The sequence below is a fragment of the Panulirus ornatus genome, chromosome 6 (assembly GCF_036320965.1).
Source record: "Panulirus ornatus isolate Po-2019 chromosome 6, ASM3632096v1, whole genome shotgun sequence".
Classification (NCBI taxonomy): Eukaryota; Metazoa; Arthropoda; class Malacostraca; order Decapoda; family Palinuridae; genus Panulirus; species Panulirus ornatus.
In genome coordinates this window covers 37,296,475-37,317,072 of record NC_092229.1, presented here as the reverse complement: position 1 = coordinate 37,317,072, position 20,598 = coordinate 37,296,475, and the positions used below count along the sequence as shown (strand labels likewise).

Genomic DNA, 20,598 nt, shown 5'->3' with positions numbered 1-20,598 from the left:
TGTAATCCAATAATGCTCTCTGGCCATCTCTCCTACTTACATAAGTGTTCTTATGTACATCTCTCTTTTTAAGCCAGGTATTCCCAATCACCAGTCCTTTTTCAGCAGACAAATCCACAAGCTCTTAACCATTTCCATTTACAACACTGAACACCCCATGTATACCAATTATTCCCTCAACTGCCACATTACTCACCTTTGCATTGAAATCACCAATCACTATAACCCAGTCTCGTGCATCAAAACTACTAACACACTCACTCAGCTGCTCCCAAAACACTTGCCTCTCATGATCTTTCTTCTTATGCCCAGGTGCATAGGCACCATTAATCACCCATCTCTCTCTCTCCATCCACTTTCAGTTTTACCCATATCAATCTAGAGTTTACTTTCTTACACTTTATCACATACTCCCACAACTCCTATTTCAGGAGTAGTGCCACTCCTTCCCTTGCTCTTGTCCTCTTACCAACCCCTGACTTTACTTCCAAAACATTTCCAAATCACTCTTCCCCCTTAGCCTTGAGCTTTGTTTCACTCAGAGTCAAAATATCCAGGTTCCTTTCCTCCAACATACTACCTATCTCTCCTTTTTTTCTCATCTTGGTTACATCCACACACATTTACACTCCAATCTGAGCCGTCGAGGAGGATGAACACTCCCAGCATGACTCCTTCTTGTTTCCCCTTTTAGAAAGTTAAAATACAAGGAGGGGAGGGTTTCTAGGTCCCCCTGTCCCCTTTAGCTGCCTTCTATGACATGTGGGAATGCATGGGAAGTATTCTTTCTCTCCTATCCCCTATATGTCCATACTATTTCAGCACAACCTCTTCAGCTCCTTAACAACAATCTTTTCATTACCACACCTACCTCTTACCCTTTCATTACTTAATCAAACCTCCTCACACCACATATTGCTCTCAAACATTTCTTTCCAACACATCTAGTTTCTTCCACCCATCCTTATCTATAGGTCCTCTCTTGCATCCATACAATTTTTTTTCTCTAATAATATACTTCCAAATACACCCAATTTTTGCCCTCCAAGATAACAAATTCTGTTTGCAAGCATTCCTAAAAGCTCCAAGAACCTTCACCTCCTCACCCTCCCTATGACTCATTTCCACTTCTATGCTTCGTTTGCTGCCATGTCCACTCCCACATATCTAAAACGCTCCACTTTTTCCAGATTATCTGCATTCAAACTGACACCCTAATAAATCTGTCGCCCTGCATTGCTACGACTAATAATCTTACTTTTATTCACATTTACTCTCAACTTCCTCCTTTCACACACTCAGTCACCAACTTCAGCAGGTTTTCACTTGAGTCTGCTACCAGTGCTCCATCATTAGCAAATAACAAACGATTCACTTCCCAGGCCCCCTCATCCCATACATATCGCATAAACACTCCTTTTGCCAAGACTTTTACTTTTACATTTACTCCATCACAACCCCATCTATAAACAACCATGGCAACATCAAACCCCTGCCACAGACCAACCTCACCTGGAACCACTCACTTTCCTCTCTTCCTACACAAGCCTTAAATTCTTGATGAAAAAACTTTTCACTATTTCTTGCAGCTCTCCTCTGACACCATACATCTGTAAGACCTTCCACAAGGCATCTTTATAAACCATATCATATACTTTCTCTTAATCCATAAATGCCACACACAAATTCTTCTGTTTCTCTAAGTATTTCTTCCACATATTCATCAAAGAGAACACCTGATCCACACATCCTTTACTACTCCTCAAACCACATTGTTCCTCCCCAATCTGAAGATCTGTACATGCCATCACCCTCTCAATAACCACTCTCCCATCTTTCACAGTTTTTCTAATTGTCATTTGCTCCTTGGAATCACTGTCTGCATAGAATTTCAATATTTTCTCCCTTTGATTCTTTATATCATAAACAGTTGATGAACCAATAATGTAGATGTCACACACCTTACACACCGAAACATCACAGTCCATCTTTCTCAACAATTTTACTTAATCTTGGATCGATATGGACTGGCGTTTACATTTGACAAAACGACTGACATATCATAAGTCTTAGAAGCCATAGCTAGGGTTAAATCTAAGCAAAATAAGCTAAGAATCTCACAGAATTGCGGTATCACCACCAAAGAGTGCAGTATAAAGAATGTAAGTAAGTGTGCCCTACACACAATGCCATCTGTGGCTGCCCAGTAAACTAGTCTGGTGGCTGCGGTAATTTCAAGTTCCCTCACATAATTCTGACTGGACTAAAAGAGGTGCCAAACCATCAGTTGCTGGAAATCGGTGGTGTACCTGTATTCCCGGTCACCAAACCTTTATCATCACACAACTCCACATGCTGATCACAATTCCTATTCACCTCCTTGAATATCCCATGTCTTCCACTCTTATCCTTGACTGCCACATTACTCACTCTTGCATTTCAATCACCCATCACTATCATAAACAGACTGTTTGATCAGTTCAATGAAAGTTCAGCTCTAGGACCAGGTAGAACCCCAACCATTTTTCTTAACACAGAGGATGTAAGGCATGTGTACGTGTAGGAAGAGAGGAGAGTGATTGGTTCTCAGTGAATGTAGGTTTGCGGCAGGGGTGTGTGATGTCTCCATGGTTGTTTAATTTGTTTATGGATGGAGTTGTTAGGGAGGTGAATGCAAGAGTTTTGGAAAGAGGGGCAAGTATGAAGTCTGTTGGGGATGAGAGAGCTTGGGAAGTGAGTCAGTTGTTGTTCGCTGATGATACAGCGCTGGTGGCTGATTCATGTGAGAAACTGCAGAAGCTGGTGACTGAGTTTGGTAAAGTGTGTGAAAGAAGAAAGTTAAGAGTAAATGTGAATAAGAGCAAGGTTATTAGGTACAGTAGGGTTGAGGGTCAATTCAATTGGGAGGTGAGTTTGAATGGAGAAAAACTGGAGGAAGTGAAGTGTTTTAGATATCTGGGAGTGGATCTGGCAGCGGATGGAACCATGGAAGCGGAAGAGGATCATAGGGTGGGGGAGGGGGCGAAAATTCTGGGAGCCTTGAAGAATGTGTGGAAGTCGAGAACATTATCTCGGAAAGCAAAAATGGGTATGTTTGAAGGAATAGTGGTTTCAACAATGTTGTATGGTTGCGAGGCGTGGACTATGGATAGAGTTGTGCGCAGGAGGATGGATGTGCTGGAAATGAGATGTTTGAGGACAATGTGTGGTGTGAGGTGGTTTGATCGAGTAAGTAACGTAAGGGTAAGAGAGATGTGTGGAAATAAAAAGAGCGTGGTTGAGAGAGCAGAAGAGGGTGTTTTGAAATGGTTTGGTCACATGGAGAGAATGAGTGAGGAAAGATTGACCAAGAGGATATATGTGTCGGAGGTGGAGGGAACGAGGAGAAGAGGGAGACCAAATTGGAGGTGGAAAGATGGAGTGAAAAAGATTTTGTGTGATCGGGGCCTGAACATGCAGGAGGGTGAAAGGAGGGCAAGGAATAGAGTGAATTGGAGCGATGTGGTATACCGGGGTTGACGTGCTGTCAGTGGATTGAATCAAGGCATGTGTATGGGGGTGGGTTGGGCCATTTCTTTCGTCTGTTTCCTTGCGCTACCTCGCAAACGCGGGAGACAGCGACAAAGCAAAAAAAAAAAAAAAAAAGATATAGCAACAATGAAACCAATATCACTGATGAGGTAAAGTCTGGATTCAAGCAAACTAAAAAAATTTATAAAATGGCACATGTAACACAAATACCTAAAGGAGGATCCAAGCAAATACCTAAGCAGTACAGGCCAGTCAACATGACTTCATATCTAATAAGTCTTTGAAAGGGTGATAAAAAGACATGTATATACTAGAAAATTTTGATCAAGAATAATTACTAAAATGAAGATCAAAATGGATGTTAGATGAAAATTTATACTAACCCAATAACTAGCCCACTACCAGCGATATAAATGAAGTGTAGGATAGGAAAATGGATCAATGAGTTTTTAGATAACAAAAAGTTCAAAGTAAGAGTAAAAAGAACTGTCTGATGAAGACATCCTATCCAAAGTACCTCAAGCAAAGGAGTAGGCTCTCTTATATCTATAATAATGATATCAGACATTGACTTACCTAAAGGTTTACTAGGCTCACTCATCTTTACGATAATATCATCAGACATTGACTCACTAGGATCAGCTCACAAATCTTTATAATACGTAATGATAACAGACATCAAGTCACTCTCTAGGCTCACATATCTTTATAATAATGATGTCAGACACCGACTCACTTACTTGGATCACTTATCTTTGATAATGATATCAGACCTTGACTCACTAAGCTCACTTAACTTTATACTAATATCCGACACCGACTCACTTACCTTTATAATAATAATACTAGACAGTGGCACACACTACTTACTTACTTATCTTTATAATAATACCAGACAGTGACAGGAAGGTAAAAGAAAGCACATTAAAGTGGTTTGCTGACTATCAGTGGCTCATCAAGTGGATATGCAAAAAGGAAGGAGAGAGAGAGAGAGAGAGAGAGAGAGAGAGAGAGAGAGAGAGAGAGAGAGAGAGAGAGAGAGAGAGAGAGAGAGAGAGAGATACATAAAACTAAAATTTGGAGACCATATGGAGAAGAAAGCAATAAATAGCCAAGAAATGGGTGGTATGATTTTAAGAACTTTCAATATAAATGGCTGAAAACTATCAGTTAAAATGCATGATAAACACATGAGAAGCAAAATCAACTGCTGCATTTTACAGTCACTTATGAAACAAACAGAATTTTTTTTTAGAGAGAATGCAGAAGCATCTAATGAGCAAAACCGAAGGGCTAGAACAGATGAACTGCCATCAAAGGATGAAAGAACTGAAACTACATAGACGAGAAAGAAGTGAAAGATATATGATAATCTAAGCATAACAATAAAATGAATGTATAAAGGAAATGTGTACGTGTAGGAAGAGAGGAAAGTGATTGGTTCTCAGTGAATGTAGGTTTGCGGCAGGGGTGTGTGATGTCTCCATGGTTGTTTAATTTGTTTATGGATGGGGTTGTTAGGAAGGTAAATGCAAGAGTTTTGGAAAGAGGGGCAAGTATGAAGTCTGTTGGGGATGAGAGAGCTTGGGAAGTGAGTCAGTTGTTGTTCGCTGACGACACAGCGCTGGTGGCTGATTCATGTGTGAAACTGCAGAAGCTGGTGACTGAGTTTGGTAAAGTGTGTGGAAGAAGAAAGTTAAGAGTAAATGTGAATAAGAGCAAGGTTATTAGGTACAGTAGGGTTGAGGGTCAAGTCAATTGGGAGGTGAGTTTGAATGGAGAAAAACTGGAGGAAGTGAAGTGTTTTAGATATCTGGGAGTGGATCTGGCAGCGGATGGAACCATGGAAGCGGAAGTGGATCATAGGGTGGGGGAGGGGGCGAAAATTCTGGGGGCCTTGAAGAATGTGTGGAAGTCGAGAACATTATCTCGGAAAGCAAAAACGGGTATGTTTGAAGGAATAGTGGTTCCAACAATGTTGTATGGTTGCGAGGCGTGGCCTATGGATAGAGTTGTGCGCAGGAGGATGGATGTGCTGGAAATGAGATGTTTGAGGACAATGTGTGGTGTGAGGTGGTTTGATCGAGTGAGTAACGTAAGGGTAAGAGAGATGTGTGGAAATAAAAAGACCGTGGTTGAGAGAGCAGAAGAGGGTGTTTTGAAGTGGTTTGGGCACATGGAGAGAATGAGTGAGGAAAGATTGACCAAGAGGATATATGTGTCGGAGGTGGAGGGAACAAGGAGAAGAGGGAGACCAAATTGGAGGTGGAAAGATGGAGTGAAAAACATTTTGTGTGATCGGGGCCTGAACATGCAGGAGGGTGAAAGGAGGGCAAGGAACAGAGTGAATTGGAGCGATGTGGTATACCGGGGCTGACGTGCTGTCAGTGGATTGAATCAAGGCATGTGAAGCGTCTGGGGTAAACCATGGAAAGCTGTGTAGGTATGTATATTTGCGTGTGTGGACGTATGTATATACATGTGTATGGGGGGGGTTGGGCCATTTCTTTCGTCTGTTTCCTTGCGCTACCTCGCAAACGCGGGAGAGAGCGACAAAGTATAAAAAAAAAAAAAAAAAAGGAAATGGAAAGCTGTGTAGGTATGTATATTTGCGTGTGTGGACGTATGTATATACATGTGTATGGGGGTGGGTTGGGCCATTTCTTTCGTCTGTTTCCTTGCGCTACCTCGCAAACGCGGGAGACAGCGACAAAGCAAAAAAAAAAAAAAAAAAATAAAGGAAAATGCCATGAACTTGGAAATCTCCCAACAAAACTGATATAAAGCTATCAAATCTGCAAGAATACCATGGAACATACCAAAAATATATCAGACAAAAATTATATAAAACCCCAGCCAGGAAGTTTGATAGGCTCTACAATGTAGTGCCAGGAGAAGAGAAACATGCATGGAGCAATTACAGAACATTTAAAAGAAAACTTGACATGTGGTAAAGTCAGGCCTATATGAATGCTGAGTAAATAATTTTGTAATGCAGGTGGCATCAGAGAGGAACAGTATCATTTACTAAGCATGACATGCAGTGAGCACTATATGCTATCCCTGTCATTTTGGCAAAGTCTCCCTGGTACCTTCTCTTGCTCCCCCCACTTCTGATTACTATACTGTGTAAGTAAGTCTCTCTTTGCTCATCCTTTCCATACATCCAAACTATTTCAGCACACCCTGCACAGCTCTCTCAATCATACTCCACTTACTATCACATCCAGCTCTTACACTGTCATTCCTGATGCACTCAACCTGCCTCACACCAATGTCATGTGGCATTTTATTTCCAACATGTCCAAAGTCTTTCATTCTTTTGCATTTAGGGCTCGAAGCTTCACATCTATACAACAATGACAGAGCTACAATACCTTCAAACATACCAATCTTTGCCCTAACAGATACTAACCTCTCCTTCCACACACTCCTCCATGCACCTTAGACCTTAGTCCCCTCTCCCATAACATCCTATGACTCAATTCAGTCTCTATCTACCAATCTATTTATCTATTTATATCTCAGTGAATGTAGGTTTGCGGCAGGGGTGTGTGATGTCTCCATGGTTGTTTAATTTGTTTATGGATGGGGTTGTTAGGGATGTGAATGCAAGAGTTTTGGAAAGAGGGGCAAGTATGCAGTCTGTTGTGGATGAGACAGCTTGGGAAGTGAGTCAGTTGTTGTTCGCTGATTATACAGCGCTGGTGGCTGATTCATGTGAGAAACTGCAGAAGCTGGTGACTGACTTTGGTAAAGTGTGTGGAAGAAGAAAGTTAAGAGTAAATGTGAATAAGAGCAAGGTTATTAGGTACAGTAGGGTTGAGGGTCAAGTCAATTGGGAGGTGAGTTTGAATGGAGAAAAACTGGAGGAAGTGAAGTGTTTTAGATATCTGGGAGTGGATCTGGCAGCGGATGGAACCATGGAAGCGGAAGTGGATCATAGGGTGGGGGAGGGGGCGAAAATTCTGGGGGCCTTGAAGAATGTGTGGAAGTCGAGAACATTATCTCGGAAAGCAAAAATGGGTATGTTTGAAGGAATAGTGGTTCCAACAATGTTGTATGGTTGCGAGGCGTGGGCTATGGATAGAGTTGTGCGCAGGAGGATGGATGTGCTGGAAATGAGATGTTTGAGGACAATGTGTGGTGTGAGGTGGTTTGATCGAGTGAGTAACGTAAGGGTAAGAGAGATGTGTGGAAATAAAAAGAGCGTGGTTGAGAGAGCAGAAGAGGGTGTTTTGAAGTGGTTTGGGCACATGGAGAGAATGAGTGAGGAAAGATTGACCAAGAGGATATATGTGTCGGAGGTGGAGGGAACAAGGAGAAGAGGGAGACCAAATTGGAGGTGGAAAGATGGAGTGAAAAAGATTTTGTGTGATCGGGGCCTGAACATGCAGGAGGGTGAAAGGAGGGCAAGGAACAGAGTGAATTGGAGCGATGTGGTATACCGGGGCTGACGTGCTGTCAGTGGATTGAATCAAGGCATGTGAAGCGTCTGGGGTACACCATGGAAAGCTGTGTAGGTATGTATATTTGCGTGTGTGGACGTATGTATATACATGTGTATGGGGGGGGTTGGGCCATTTCTTTCGTCTGTTTCCTTGCGCTACCTCGCAAACGCGGGAGAGAGCGACAAAGTATAAAAAAAAAAAAAAAAAGGAAATGGAAAGCTGTGTAGGTATGTATATTTGCGTGTGTGGACGTATGTATATACATGTGTATGGGGGTGGGTTGGGCCATTTCTTTCGTCTGTTTCCTTGCGCTACCTCGCAAACGCGGGAGACAGCGACAAAGCAAAAAAAAAAAAAAAAAAATAAAGGAAAATGCCATGAACTTGGAAATCTCCCAACAAAACTGATATAAAGCTATCAAATCTGCAAGAATACCATGGAACATACCAAAAATATATCAGACAAAAATTATATAAAACCCCAGCCAGGAAGTTTGATAGGCTCTACAATGTAGTGCCAGGAGAAGAGAAACATGCATGGAGCAATTACAGAACATTTAAAAGAAAACTTGACATGTGGTAAAGTCAGGCCTATATGAATGCTGAGTAAATAATTTTGTAATGCAGGTGGCATCAGAGAGGAACAGTATCATTTACTAAGCATGACATGCAGTGAGTACTATATGCTATCCCTGTCATTTTGGCAAAGTCTCCCTGGTACCTTCTCTTGCTCCCCCCACTTCTGATTACTATACTGTGTAAGTAAGTCTCTCTTTGCTCATCCTTTCCATACATCCAAACTATTTCAGCACACCCTGCACAGCTCTCTCAATCATACTCCACTTACTATCACATCCAGCTCTTACACTGTCATTCCTGATGCACTCAACCTGCCTCACACCAATGTCATGTGGCATTTTATTTCCAACATGTCCAAAGTCTTTCATTCTTTTGCATTTAGGGCTCGAAGTTTCACATCTATACAACAATGACAGAGCTACAATACCTTCAAACATACCAATCTTTGCCCTAACAGATACTAACCTCTCCTTCCACACACTCCTCCATGCACCTTAGACCTTAGCCCCCTCTCCCATAACATCCTATGACTCAATTCAGTCTCTATCTACCAATCTATTTATCTATTTATATCTCAGTGAATGTAGGTTTGCGGCAGGGGTGTGTGATGTCTCCATGGTTGTTTAATTTGTTTATGGATGGGGTTGTTAGGGATGTGAATGCAAGAGTTTTGGAAAGAGGGGCAAGTATGCAGTCTGTTGTGGATGAGACAGCTTGGGAAGTGAGTTAGTTGTTGTTCGCTGATTATACAGCGCTGGTGGCTGATTCATGTGAGAAACTGCAGAAGCTGGTGACTGAGTTTGGTAAAGTGTGTGAGAGAAGAAAGTTGAGAGTAAATGTGGATAAGAGCAAGGTTATTAGGTACAGTAGGGTTGAGGGTCAAGTCAATTGGGAGGTAAGTTTGAATGGAGAAAAACTGGAGGAAGTGAAGTGTTTTAGATATCTGGGAGTGGATCTGGCAGCGGATAGAACCATGGAAGCAGAAGTGAATCATAGAGTGGGGGAGGGGGCGAAAATTCTGGGAGCCTTGAAGAATGTTTGAAAGTCGAGAACATTATCTCAGAAAGCAAAAATGGCTATGTTTGAAGGAATAGTGGTTCCAACAATGTTGTATGGCTGCAAGGCGTGGGCTACAGATAGAGTTGTGCGTAGGAGGGTGGATGTGCTGGAAATGAGATGTTTGAGGACAATATGTGGTGTGAGGTGGTTTGATCGAGTAAGTAATAATAGGGTAAGAGAGATATGTGGAAATAAAAAGAGTGTGGTTGAGAGAGCAGAGGAGGGTGTTTTGAAATGGTTTGGTCACATGGAGAGAATGAGTGAGGAAAGATTGATCAAGAGGATACATGTGTCAGAGGTGGAGGGAATGAGGAGAAGTGGGAGACCAAATTGGAGGTGGAAAGATGGAGTGAAAAAGATTTTGAGTGATCGGGGCCTGAACATGCAGGAGGGTGAAAGGCATGCAAGGAATAGAGTGAATTGGAACGATGTGGTATACCGGGGTCGACGTACTGTCAACGGATTGAACCAGGGCATGTGAAGCGTCTGGGGCAAACCATGGAAAGTTCTGTGGGGCCTGGATATGGAAAGGGAGCTGTGGTTTCGGTGCATTATTACATGACAGCTAGAGACTGAGTGTGAACGAATGGGGCCTTTGCTGTTTTTCCTAGCACTACCTCGCACACATGAGGGGGGAGGGGGTTGTTATTCCATGTGTGGCGAGGTGGCGATGGGAATAAATAAAGGCAGACAGTATGAATTATGTACATGTGTATACATGTATATGTCTGTGTGTGCATATATATGTATACATTGAGATGTATAGGTATGTATATTTGTGTGTGTGGATGTGTATGTATATACATGTGTATGTGGGTGGGTTGGGCCATTCTTTCGTCTGTTTCCTTGCGCTACCTCGCTAACGCGGGAGACAGCGACAAAGCAAAATAAATAAATATATATAATAAATATATCTCTGATACCCATTCCCTCCCTCTCTGTCCTTACATGCCTTCCTTGCATACACTATTCCATGAATTCTTCCACCATTTCTCTCCTTCCTGTATTCTTCCACTCTGTTTGCCCATGTCAAAGGTGGTCCTCTTCACACACCCATCCCTTTAATTGTACTACCATACACTCCTTGTAAACTCCCAATCTTGCATTCTTTCCACATGCCCAAACCACCCACTCTACCCCTCCACAATTCATTCCCTTTACATTCCCTGCCTTACCACATCTCTCATTCCATCTGGTCACACTATCCACTGCCAAATCCACTCCACTTCCTCCAAGTCCTCTCCATTTAAGCTTACTCTCTAACCAACCTGATTCATCTTCCTTTTTTATCTCATAATTTTACTTTTGTTCACAATCACTTTCAACTTTCTCCTTTCATACATTCCCCCAGATGCAATCACCAGCTTCTGAAGTTTCTTTCTTGAGTCTCCCATCAGAACTCTTTCTACAAATAGCAAATGACTTACCTCCATGCCCCTGAATCCCTAGGATGCTTGAAGGTCCTTGCATTCATTTCCCTCACCATCCTGTCCATAGACAAATCAAACTAACACTGAAACATCATATAATTAATGGAGACCCACCTTCACCATGAACTACTCACCCTCCTCCTGTCCTCCTTATACTTATGCATGTAGTTTACTTAACAAGTGGGCAAAATCACATTTACTATAAGAATGAAAGCCAACAGCATATGATGTTTCCCTTCATCTCTTGCTTTTTCTCATTTCTGCACAGATAGAATCTATGGAAATAGCCTGCTGTGTAAGGTTTAATTACAGTCTTTTTGTAAATCTTTACAAATCTGTTTCAACACTAACATACCATTCCTTTACTTTATCTTGTATGCGACCACCTCTTCATCTAAGCATTTCGAAACTGATCTCTAAATACTCTCTGTAAATTTCTAGGCCACTCAGTATGCCAATATACTGTTACAGGTCCCAGTAAAGTATACGTGTATCTTTCACTTTGTTCACTTTTACTAGTTCCCCTAATAGCAACTACATCATTATACTTACTTGAGTGCAGAGGTGCAAAGCCTCTAAAACTTGCAACAAGTCCAGAGCATCACACTCTGGGAAGCTCATTTGGAAGTCATCCACAGTGTAGCAACCTGTCAAGAGTTACCATCATTACTTGGGCACTAGTAAATATTAAACGGAAAAGATTCATATGAAATTCAAAAGCTTGCAATATTCATTCTTACAGTCCCATTCACCGATGTTCCCATTTGTTCTCTTGTTTTACACTCTTTACTTACCTCCTTCCAAAACATCTTTTTATCCTCCCTAAAACTTAATGACACTCTCTGACCTCAACACTCATTTGACCTCTTTTTCACCTCTTGCACCTTTCTCTTGACCTCCTGCCTCATTTATACATCTATCTATTTTATATTCATTTATTTTGCTTTGTCGCTGTCTCCCACGTTAGCGAGGTAGTGCAAGGAAACAGACGAAAGAATGGCCCAACCCACCCACATAAACATGTATATGCATACACGTCCACACACGCAAATATACATACCTAAACATCTCAACGTATACATATATGTACACACACAGATGTATACATATATGCACATGTACATAATTCATACTGTTTGCCCTTATTCATTCCCGTCGCCATCCCGCCACACATGAAATGAAAACCCCCTCCCCCATGTGTGTGAGGTAGCGCTAGAAAAAGGCAACAAAGGCCACATTCGTTCACACTCAGTGTCTAGCTGTTATGAACAATGCACCAAAACCACAGCTCCCTTTCCACATCCAGGGCCCACAAAACTTTCCATGGTTTCCCCCAAACCATTCACATGTCCTGGTTTAATCCAGTGACAGCACATCAACCACGGTATACCAAATTCTTCCAATTCACTCTATTCCTTGCACGCCTTTCACCCTCCTGCATGTTCAGGCCCTGATCGCTCAAAATCTTTTTCACTCCAGCTTTCCACCTTCAAGTTGGTCTCCCTTTTCTTCTCGATCCCTCCATCTCTGACAGATTTATCCTCTTTGACAATCTTTCCTCACTCATTCTCTCCAAGTGACCAAACCATTTCAAAACACCCTCTTCTGCTCTCTCAACCAAACTCTTTTTATTACCACACATCACTCTTACCCTTTCATCACTTACTTGATCAAACCACCTCACACCACATATTGTCCTCAATTTCCAACACATCAACCCTCCTCCGCACAACTCTATCTATAGCCCACACCTCACAACCATATGACATTGTTGGAACAACTATTCCTTCAAACATACCCATTTTTGCTTTCAGAGATAATGTTCTTGCATTCCACAAGTTTTTCAACACTCCTAGCACTTTCGCCCCCTCCCCCACCCTGTGACTCACTTCCTCTTCCATGGTTCCATCCACTGCCAAATCCACTCCCATATATCTAAAACACTTCACTTACTCCAGTTTTTCTCCATTCACTTATTCACATTTACTCTCAGCTTTCTTCTATCACACACAGTTTACCAAACTCACTTACCAGCTTCTGCAGTTTCTCACCCAAATCTGCCACCAGCACTGTATCATCAGCAAACAACAACTGATTCACTTCCCAAGCTCTCTAATCCACAACAGAATGCATACTTGCCTCTCTCTCCAAAACTCTTACATTCACCTCCCTAACAACCCAATCCATAAACAAATTACACAACCAGGGAGACATCATGCATCTCTGCCGCAAACCGACATTCACTGAGAACCAATCACTTTCCTCTCTTCCCACTCGCACAAATGCCTTACATCCTCGATAAAAACTTTTCACTGCTTCTTACAACTTGCCTCCCACACCATATATTCTTAATACCTTCCACATAGCATCTCTAGCAACTCTATCATATGCCATCTCCAGATACATAAATGCCACATACAAATCCATTTGCTTTTCTAAATATTTCTCACATACATTCTTCAAAGCAAACATCTGATCCACACATCCTCTAACAATTCTGAAACCACACTGCTCCTCCCCAATCTGATGCCCTTTACATGCCTTCACCCTCTCAATAAACACCCTCCCATATAATTTCCCAGGAATACTCAACAAACTTTTACCTCTGTAATTTGAGCACTCACCTTTATCCTCTTTGCCTTTGTACAATGGCACTATGCATGCATTCAGCCAATCATCAGGATACCTCATCATAAGTCATACATACACTGAATATCCTTATCAACCAATCAGCAACACAATAACCACCTTTTTCAATAAATTCCACTGAAATACCATCCAAACCCACTGCCTTAACAGGCTTTCATCTTCCGCAAAGCATTTACTACCTCTTCTCTGTTTCCCAGATAATTCTCCCTAAACCTCTCACTTCGCAGAACACCTCGTCCAAAACACCCTATATCTGCCACTCTATCATCTAACACATTAAACAAACCTTCAAAATACACACTCCACCTCACTTCAACACTACTTGTTATCACCTCCCCATTAGCTCCCTTCACTGATGTTCCCATTTGTTGTCTTACGCACTTTATTTACCTATTTCCAAAGCATCTTTTCATTCTCCCTAAAATCTAATGATACTCCCTCACCCCAACTCTCATTTACCCTCTATTTCACCTCTTGCACCTTTCTCTTGACCTCATGCCTCTTTCTTTTATACATCTCCCAGTCATTTGCACTATTTCCCTGCAAAACTCATCCAAAAGCCTCTTTCTTCTCTTTCACTAATAATCTTACTTCTTCATCCCACTACTCACTACCCTTTCTAATCTGCCCACCTCCCACACTTCTCATGCCACAAGCATCTTCTCATGCCACAAGCCATCAATGCTTCCCTTAATACATCCCATTCTTACCCCACTCCCCTTACGTCCTTTACTCTCACCTTTTTCCTTTCTATACTCAGTCTCTCCTGGTACTTCCAAACAAAAGTCTCCTCCCCAAGCTCACTTACTCTCACCACTCTCTTCACCCCAACATTATCTCCTCTTTTCTGAAAACCTCTACAAATCTTCACCTTCGCCTCTACAAGATAATGATCAGACATCCCTCCAGTTGCACCTCTCAGGACATTAACATCTAAATGTCTCTTTTTAAACCGGGTATTCTAAGTCATCATTCCTTTTTCAGAACACAAATCTACAAGCTCTTCACCATTTCCATTTACAACACTGAACACTCCATGTACACATATCATTCCCTCAAATGCCACCTTCCTCACCTTTGCATTCAGATCACCTATCACTATAACCCAAACTCGTGAATCATAACTACTAACACACTCACTCAGCTGCTCCCAAATCACTTGCCTCTCATGATCTTTTTTCTCATGCCCAGATGCATATGCACCAATATTCACCCATCTCTCTCCATCCACTTTCAGTTTTACTTATAACAATCTAGAGATTACTCTCTTACACTCTATCAAATACTCCCACAACTCCTGTTTCAGGAGTAGTGCTACTCCTTCCCCTGCTCTTGTCCTCTCACCAACCCCTGACTTTACTCCATAGACATTCCCAAACCACTCTTCCCCTTTACCCTTGAGCTTCGTTTCACTCAGAGCCAAATCATCCAGGTTCCTTTCCTCAAACATACTACCTATCTCTCCTTTTTTCCTCATCCTGGTTACAACCACACATTTAGACACTCCAATCTGAGAATTCAACGAGGATGAGCACTCCCCAAGTGACTCCTTCTTATGTTTCTCCTTTTAGAAAGTTAAAATACAATGAGGGAAAGGTTTTTAGAACCTCACTCTGGTCCCCTTTAGTCACCTTCTACGACAAGTGAGAAATATGTGGAAAGTATTCTTAATCCCCTATTTTTTTTTTCTTTTTTTTTTCCAAAAGAAGGAACAGAGAAGAGGGCCAGGTGAGGATATTCCCTCAAAGACCCAGTCCTCTGTTCTTAACGCTACCTCGCTATCGCGGGAGATGGCGAATAGTATGAAATATATATATATATATTTTTTTTTTTTTTTTTTTTTTTATACTTTGTCGCTGTCTCCCGCGTTTGCGAGGTAGCGCAAGGAAACAGACGAAAGAAATGGCCCAACCCACCCCCATACACATGTATATACATACGTCCACACACGCAAATATACATACCTGCACAGCTTTCCATGGTTTACCCCAGACGCTTCACATGCCTTGATTCAATCCACTGACAGCACGTCAACCCCGGTATACCACATCGCTCCAATTCACTCTATTCCTTGCCCTCCTTTCACCCTCCTGCATGTTCAGGCCCCGATCACACAAAATCTTTTTCACTCCATCTTTCCACCTCCAATTTGGTCTCCCTCTTCTCGTTCCCTCCACCTCCGACACATATATCCTCTTGGTCAATCTTTCCTCACTCATCCTCTCCATGTGCCCAAACCACTTCAAAACACCCTCTTCTGCTCTCTCAACCACGCTCTTTTTATTTCCACACATCTCTCTTACCCTTACGTTACTCACTCGATCAAACCACCTCACACCACACATTGTCCTCAAACATCTCATTTCCAGCACATCCATCCTCCTGCGCACAACTCTATCCATAGCCCACGCCTCGCAACCATACAACATTGTTGGAACAACTATTCCTTCAAACATATCCCATTTTTGCTTTCCGAGATAATGTTCTCGACTTCCACACATTCTTCAAGGCCCCCAGAATTTTCGCCCACTCCCCCACCCTATGATCCACTTCCGCTTCCATGGTTCCATCCGCTGCCAGATCCACTCCCAGATATCTAAAACACTTCACTTCCTCCAGTTTTTCTCCATTCAAACTCACCTCCCAATTGACTTGACCCTCAACCCTACTGTACCTAATAACCTTGCTCTTATTCACATTTACTCTTAACTTTCTTCTTCCACACACTTTACCAAACTCAGTCACCAGCTTCTGCAGTTTCTCACATGAATCAGCCACCAGCGCTGTATCATCAGCGAACAACAACTGACTCACTTCCCAAGCTCTCTCATCCCCAACAGACTTCATACTTGCCCCTCTTTCCAAATATATATATATATATATATATATATATATATATATATATATATATATATATATATATATATATATATTCCCAGGGATAGGGGAGAAAAAATTTTTCCCACGAATTCCTCACATGTTGAAAAAGGCAACTAAAGGGAACGGGAGCGGGGGGCTACAAACCCTCCCTTCCTTGTATTTTAAATTTCTAAACAGGAAAACAGAAGGAGTCACGCGGGGAGTGCTCATCCTCCTCGAAGGCTCAGATTGGGGTGTCTAAATGTTTGTGGATGTAACCAAGATGAGAAAAAAGGAGAGATAGGTAATATGTTTGAGGAAAGGAACCTAGATGTTTTGGTTCTGAGTGAAATGAAGCTCAAGAGTAAAGGCGAAGAGTGGTTTGGGAATGTCTTGGGTGTACAGTCAGGGGTTAGAGAGAGGGCGAGAGCAAGGGTAGGAGTAGCACTACTCCGGAAACAGGACTGGTGGAAGTATGTGATAGAGTGTAAGAAAGTAAACTCTAGACTGATATGGGTAAAACTGAAAGTGGATGGAGAGAGACGGGTGAATATTGGTGCATATGAACCTGGGCATGAGAAGAAAGATCATGAGAGGCAAGTGTTCTGGGACCAGCTGAGTGTGTGTGTTAGTAGTTTTGATACACGAGAACTGGTTATAGTGATGGGTGATTTGAATGCAAAGGTGAGTAATGTGGAAGTTGAGGGAATAATTGGTTGTACATGGGGTGTTCAGTGTTGTGAACAGAAATAATGAAGAGCTTGTAGATTTATGTGCTGAAAAAGGACTGGTGATTGGGAATACCTGGTTTAAAAAGACAAATATCCATAAGTATACGTATGTAAGAAGGAAGGATGACCAGAGAGCGTTATTGGATTACGTTTTAATTGATAGGCACGCAAAAGAGAGACTTTTGGGTGTTACTGTGCTGAGAGGTGCAACTGGAGGGATGTCTCACCATTATCTTGTGGAGGCAAAAGTGAAGATTTGTAAAGGTTTTCAGAAAAGAAGATAGAGTGTTGGGGTGAAGAGAGTGGTGAGAGTAAGTGAGCTTGGGAAGGAGACTTGTGCGAGGAAGTACCAGGAGAGAATGAGTACAGAATGAAAAAAGGTGAGAACAAAGGATGTAAGGGGAGTGCAGAGGAATGGGATGTATTTAGGGAAGCAGTGATGGCTTGTGCAAAAGATGTTTGTGGCATGAGAAGCATGGGATGTGGGCAGATTAGAAAGGGTAGTTAGTGGTAGAATGAAGAAGTAAGATTATTAGTGAAAGAAAAGAGAGAGGCATTTGGACGATTTTTGCAGGGAAATAATGCAAATGACTGGCAGATGTATAAAAGAAAGAGGCAGGAGGTCAAGAGAATGCTGCAGGAGGTGAAAAAGAGGGCAAATGAGAGTTGGGGTGAGAGAGTATCATTAAATTTTAGGGAGAATAAAAAGATGTTTTGGAAGGAGGTAAATAAAGTGCATAAAACAAGGGAACAAATGGGAACATCACTGAAGGGGGCTAATTGGGAGGTGATAACAAGTGATGATGTAAGAAGGAGATGGAGTGAGTATTTTGAAGGTTTGTTGAATGTGTTTGATGATAAGGTGACATTCATAGGGTGTTTTGGTCGAGGTGGTGTGCAAAGTTAGAGGGTTAGGGAGAATGATTTAGTAAACAGAGAAGAGGTAGTAAAAGCTTTGCGGGAGATGAAAGCCGGCAAGGCAGCAGGTTTGGATGGTATTGCAGTGGAATTTATTAAAAAAGGGGGTGACTGTATGTTTACTGGTTAGTAAGGTTATTTAATGTATGTATGACTCATGGTGAGGTGCCTGAGGACTGGCAGAATGCTTCCATAGTGCCATTGTATAAAGGCAAAGGGGATATGAGTGAGTGCTCAAATTACAGAGGTATAACTTTGTTGAGTATTCATGGGAACTTATATTGGAGGGTATTGATTAAGAGGGTGAAGGAATGTACATAGCAACAGATGGGTGAAGAACGGTGTGGTTTCAGAAATAGTAGAGGATGTGTGGATCAGATGTTTGCCTTGAAGAATGTATGTGAGAAATACTTAGAAAAGCAAATGGATTTCTATGTAGCATTTATGGATCTGGAGAAGGCATATGATAGAGTTGATAGAGATGCTCTGTGGAAGGTATCAAGAATATATGGTGTGGGAGGTAAGTTGTTGGAAGCAGTTAAAAGTTTTTATCAAGGATGTAAGGCAAGTGTACGTGTAGGAAGAGAGGAAAGTGGTTATTTCTCAGTGAATGTTGGTTTGCAGCAGGGGTGCGTGATGTCTCAATAGTTGTTTAATTTGTTTATGGATGAGGTTGTTAGGGAGGTGAATGTAAGAGTTTTGGAAATAGGGGCAAGAACGCAGTCTGTTTTGGATGAGAGAGTTTGGAAAGTGAGTCAGTTGTTGTTTACTGATGATACAGCGCTAGTGACTGATTTGGGAGAGAAACTGCAGAAGCTGGTGACTGAGTTTGGTAAAGTGTGTGAAAGAAGAACACTGAGAGTAAATGTGAATAAGAGCAAGGTTATTAGGTACAGTAGGGTTGAGGGACAAGTCAATTGGGAGGTAAGTTTGAATGGAGAAAAACTGGAACAAGTGAAGTATTTGAGATATTTGGGAGTGGATTTGGCAGCGGATGGAACCATGGAAGTCGAAGTGAATCATAGGGTGGGGGAGGGGGCAAAAGTTCTGGGAGCATTGAAGAATGTGTGGAAGTCAAGAACGTTATCTTGGAAAGCAAAAATGGGTATGTTTAAAGGAATAGTGGTTCCAACAAGGTTATGTGACTGCAGGTGTGGGCTATAGATAGTTGTGCGGAGGAGGGTGGATGTGCTGGAAATGAGATGTTTGAGAACAATATGTTGTGTGAGGTGGTTTGATCGAGTAAGTAATGAAAGAGTAAGTCAGATGTGTGGTGGTAAAAAGAGTGTGCTGGAGAGAGCAGAAGAGGGTGTTTTGATATGGTTTGGGCACATGGAGAGAATGAGTGAGGAAAGATTGACCAAGAGGATATATGTGTCAGAGGTGGAGGGAATGAGGAGAAGTGGGAGACCAAATTGGAGGTGCAAAGATGGAGTGAAAAAGGTTTTGAGTGATCGGGGCCTGAACATGCAGGAGGGTGAAAGGCGTACAAGGAATAGAATGAATTGGAATTTGGTATACTGGGGATGACGTGCCATCAATGGAGTGAACCAGGGCATGTGAAGTGTCTGGGGTAAACCATGAAAAGTTCTGTGGGGCCTGGATGTCGAAAGGGAGCTGTGATTTCGGTGCAATATTACATGACACCTAGAGACTGAGAGTGAACAATTGGGGTCTTTGTTGTCTTCCTAGCACCAACTCGCACACATGAAGGGGGGATAGGGTGTTATTTCATGAGTGGCAGGGTGGTGATGGGAATGAATAAAGGCAGACAGTAGGAATTATGTACATGTGTATATATGTACATGTCTATGTGTGTATATATACGTATATACGTTAAGATGTATAGGTATGTATATGTGCGTGTGTGGACGTGCATGTATATACGTGTGTATGTGGGTGGGTTGGGCCATTCTTTCATCTGTTTCCTTGCACTACCTCACCAATGCGGGAGACAGCGACAAAGCAAAATAAAAATATAAATTATTATTATCATTACTTTGCTTTGTCGCTGTCTCCTGCGTTTGCGAGGTAGTGCAAGGAAACAGACGAAAGAAATGGCGCAACCCACCCATATACACATGTATATACATACACATCAACACACGGAAATATACATACCCATACATCTCAATGTACACATATATATACACACACAGACACATACATATCTACACATGCACACAATTCACACTGTCTGCCTTTATTCATTCCCATCGCCACCTCACCACACATGGAATAACATCCCCCTCCCCCCTCGTGTGTGCGAGGTAGCGCTAGGAAAAGACAACAAAGGCCCCATTCATTCACACTCAGTCTCTATCTGTCATGTAATAATGCCCAAAACCACAGCTCCCTTTCCACATCCAGGCCCCACACAACGTTCCATGGT

At 42.1% G+C, this 20,598-nt stretch overlaps 1 protein-coding gene across 1 annotated transcript in view; it reads right to left on the bottom strand.

Moving 5' to 3' along the window:
* The window catches only part of LOC139748906 (death-associated protein kinase 1-like), a 1,274,027-nt gene that overhangs the window by 140,503 nt on the left and 1,112,926 nt on the right, over positions 1 to 20,598 (bottom strand). The window contains exon 23 of the mRNA XM_071662270.1: positions 11,602 to 11,696. Within this exon, the coding sequence (XP_071518371.1) occupies positions 11,602 to 11,696 (95 nt within the window). The remainder of the gene's footprint in view (positions 1 to 11,601; positions 11,697 to 20,598) is intronic.